Below are 2,128 nucleotides of genomic sequence, written 5' to 3'. Positions count from 1 at the left end.
CCCCCCCCCCCCCCCCCGCCACCACGACACAGAGGTGGCTGGGTTTATTAGGAATGCTCGGCTGAGCTCCGAATGTCCCTCCCTCCACCGACGCTCTGTACCAGCAGTGTGTACCATCTACGAGACGCGCTGCAGAAACTCACCAAAGATCCCACTTCCATCCAGAAGGACAAGGGCAGCAGACACATGGGAACGCCAGCCACCCCCAACCCCGCAAGCTCCCCTCCGAGCCCCTCACCATCCCGCCGTTCCTTCAGTATCCCCGGGTCAAAATCCTGGAATTCCCTCCCTTAGGGCAGACCCACAGTGCCCTTTAGCACGTGGACTGAAGCGGTTCAGGAAGGCAGCTCACCCCCACCTTCTCAAGGGAGGGGGGGCAACTGGGGATGGGGGTGGGCAATAAATTGTTGGGCCCAGCCAGCAACCCCCAGATCCCACAAGGGAATGTGCTTTGAAAGAGATGGTTGGTGGTTGAGACCCTCCTAACTTGGTGGGGGTGGGGGTCAGTGTCGGCCGTTTCAGGTCAATATGAATGATGTGGAGGTGGACGTCGGAGGGTCGATCAGTGAACCTGTAGGCGATAGAAGAATTGGCAGGGTAGCACATGGCGAGGAGGGGTAGCCTTAGATGCCAGGAGGATACAGATGGGCATGGCTAGGGGCAAGTGGAATTCCATATGTGAGGCAACATACTGGGTAGGACAAACACTGCGAGGGAATACACGATGAGAGGTAGGACCCTGGGAAGCGCCGAGGATCGGTGGGATCTTGCTGTGCGTGTCCCCCCTCGCCCCTGAAGGTAGCAGGACTGGTAGATAAAGTGGGCGTACCGGATACCTGCCATTATTAGGGGAGAGTTTAAGAGCAGGGTGGGGGGTTGAGCCCGGAGCTGTATAAAACACTGGTCAGGCCGCAGCGAGAGGTTGGGGCCTGGAGAGATTTACCAGGATGTAGCCTCTGGGGCCGGGAGAGATTTACCAGGATGTAGCCTCTGGGGCCGGGAGAGATTTACCAGGATGTAGCCTCTGGGGCCGGGAGAGATTTACCAGGATGTAGCCCTCCCTCTGATTGCCTCTGTCTGATCTTGTCGTAGGTACGATGATGAGGACGAGGACGCCGAGTGGGACAGACACAGTAAGGCTATCGGCCCCCAACCTCCCCCATCCCACACCCCAGGCCTACCGTCTGCCATCGCGACGCGCCCTGCCCCGGGGGCGCACCCGAATGTCCTCATTCCGGAACTTCCCGTCTCCTCGGAGAGGATCGCCGACGATGCTAACCCTCCGTCGCGGCCCTGTGATCGGAAGGTGCAGGTAAGGGGTGAAAGGTCAGAGGGGAAACCGGTTGTGGGGGGCGGGGGAGGGCAGCTCGCCAACGCGCCTGGCCCTGCCCAACTTTGCAGGGGCACTCCTCCCACAATCCCTTTCGCTTCTCGCCCTCCCGTGGCCGCCATCTTGGATGTAAACCCGCGCCCCCCCCCCCCCCCCCCACAACTTATTCTTTTAACTGAATTGCAATTGATCTGACTAGCCCATCACTCGTAACTGCGTTTCTAGCATTCTCTGCGTGCACACGCTCCGACATGTTGATCTTAGTTGGATAATAGGTCGGCACCACGTCGCGGGCCGAAGGGCCTGTCCTGTGCTGTGTAGATCCCAGAGCGCTCCAACCTCTTGCTGTTCGGATGATATGCTCTCTTTCGAATTCCTTAAACCAAAAACGGACATTTTCACACTTCCCTCCCCTCTTATTCTACACTCTCCCCACATCCACGCTGCATCCCGTCAAGACCCCTAAGGGAGTCCTCAAGCTGTACAGTGCGGAAGCAGACCCTTCGGCCCAACCCGTCCCTGCTGACCCAGGTATCCTAAATTAATCCTCGTCCCGTTCCCCAGCGTTTGGCCCCTATCCCTCTTAAACCCTTCCTATCCATGTCCCCATCCAGATGCCTTTATATGGTGTCATTGTACCAGCCCCCACCCACTTCCTCTGGCAGCTCGTTCCACACACGTGCCACCCTCTGCGTGGTTGCCCATCAGGCTCCCTTTCCCCCTCTCACCTGAAGTGTTGAGCGTAGGTACATAGTTCCTTGAAAGTGGAGTCGCAGGTAGACAGGGCGGTGAAGAAGG

At 58.4% G+C, this 2,128-nt stretch overlaps 1 protein-coding gene across 1 annotated transcript in view; it reads left to right on the top strand.

The window, feature by feature from the left end:
• LOC125487744 (protein phosphatase 1 regulatory subunit 3F-like) overlaps positions 1-2,128 on the top strand; it is a 9,295-nt gene that overhangs the window by 2,794 nt on the left and 4,373 nt on the right. The window contains exon 2 of the mRNA XM_048619938.1: positions 1,093-1,312. Within this exon, the coding sequence (XP_048475895.1) occupies positions 1,093-1,312 (220 nt within the window). The remainder of the gene's footprint in view (positions 1-1,092; positions 1,313-2,128) is intronic.

Source organism: Rhincodon typus, chromosome 44 (assembly GCF_021869965.1).
Source record: "Rhincodon typus isolate 14 chromosome 44, sRhiTyp1.1, whole genome shotgun sequence".
In the NCBI taxonomy this organism is placed as follows: Eukaryota; Metazoa; Chordata; class Chondrichthyes; order Orectolobiformes; family Rhincodontidae; genus Rhincodon; species Rhincodon typus.
The sequence above is the reverse complement of the archived record's forward strand: the minus strand, read 5'-3'. Positions and strand labels throughout refer to the sequence as shown.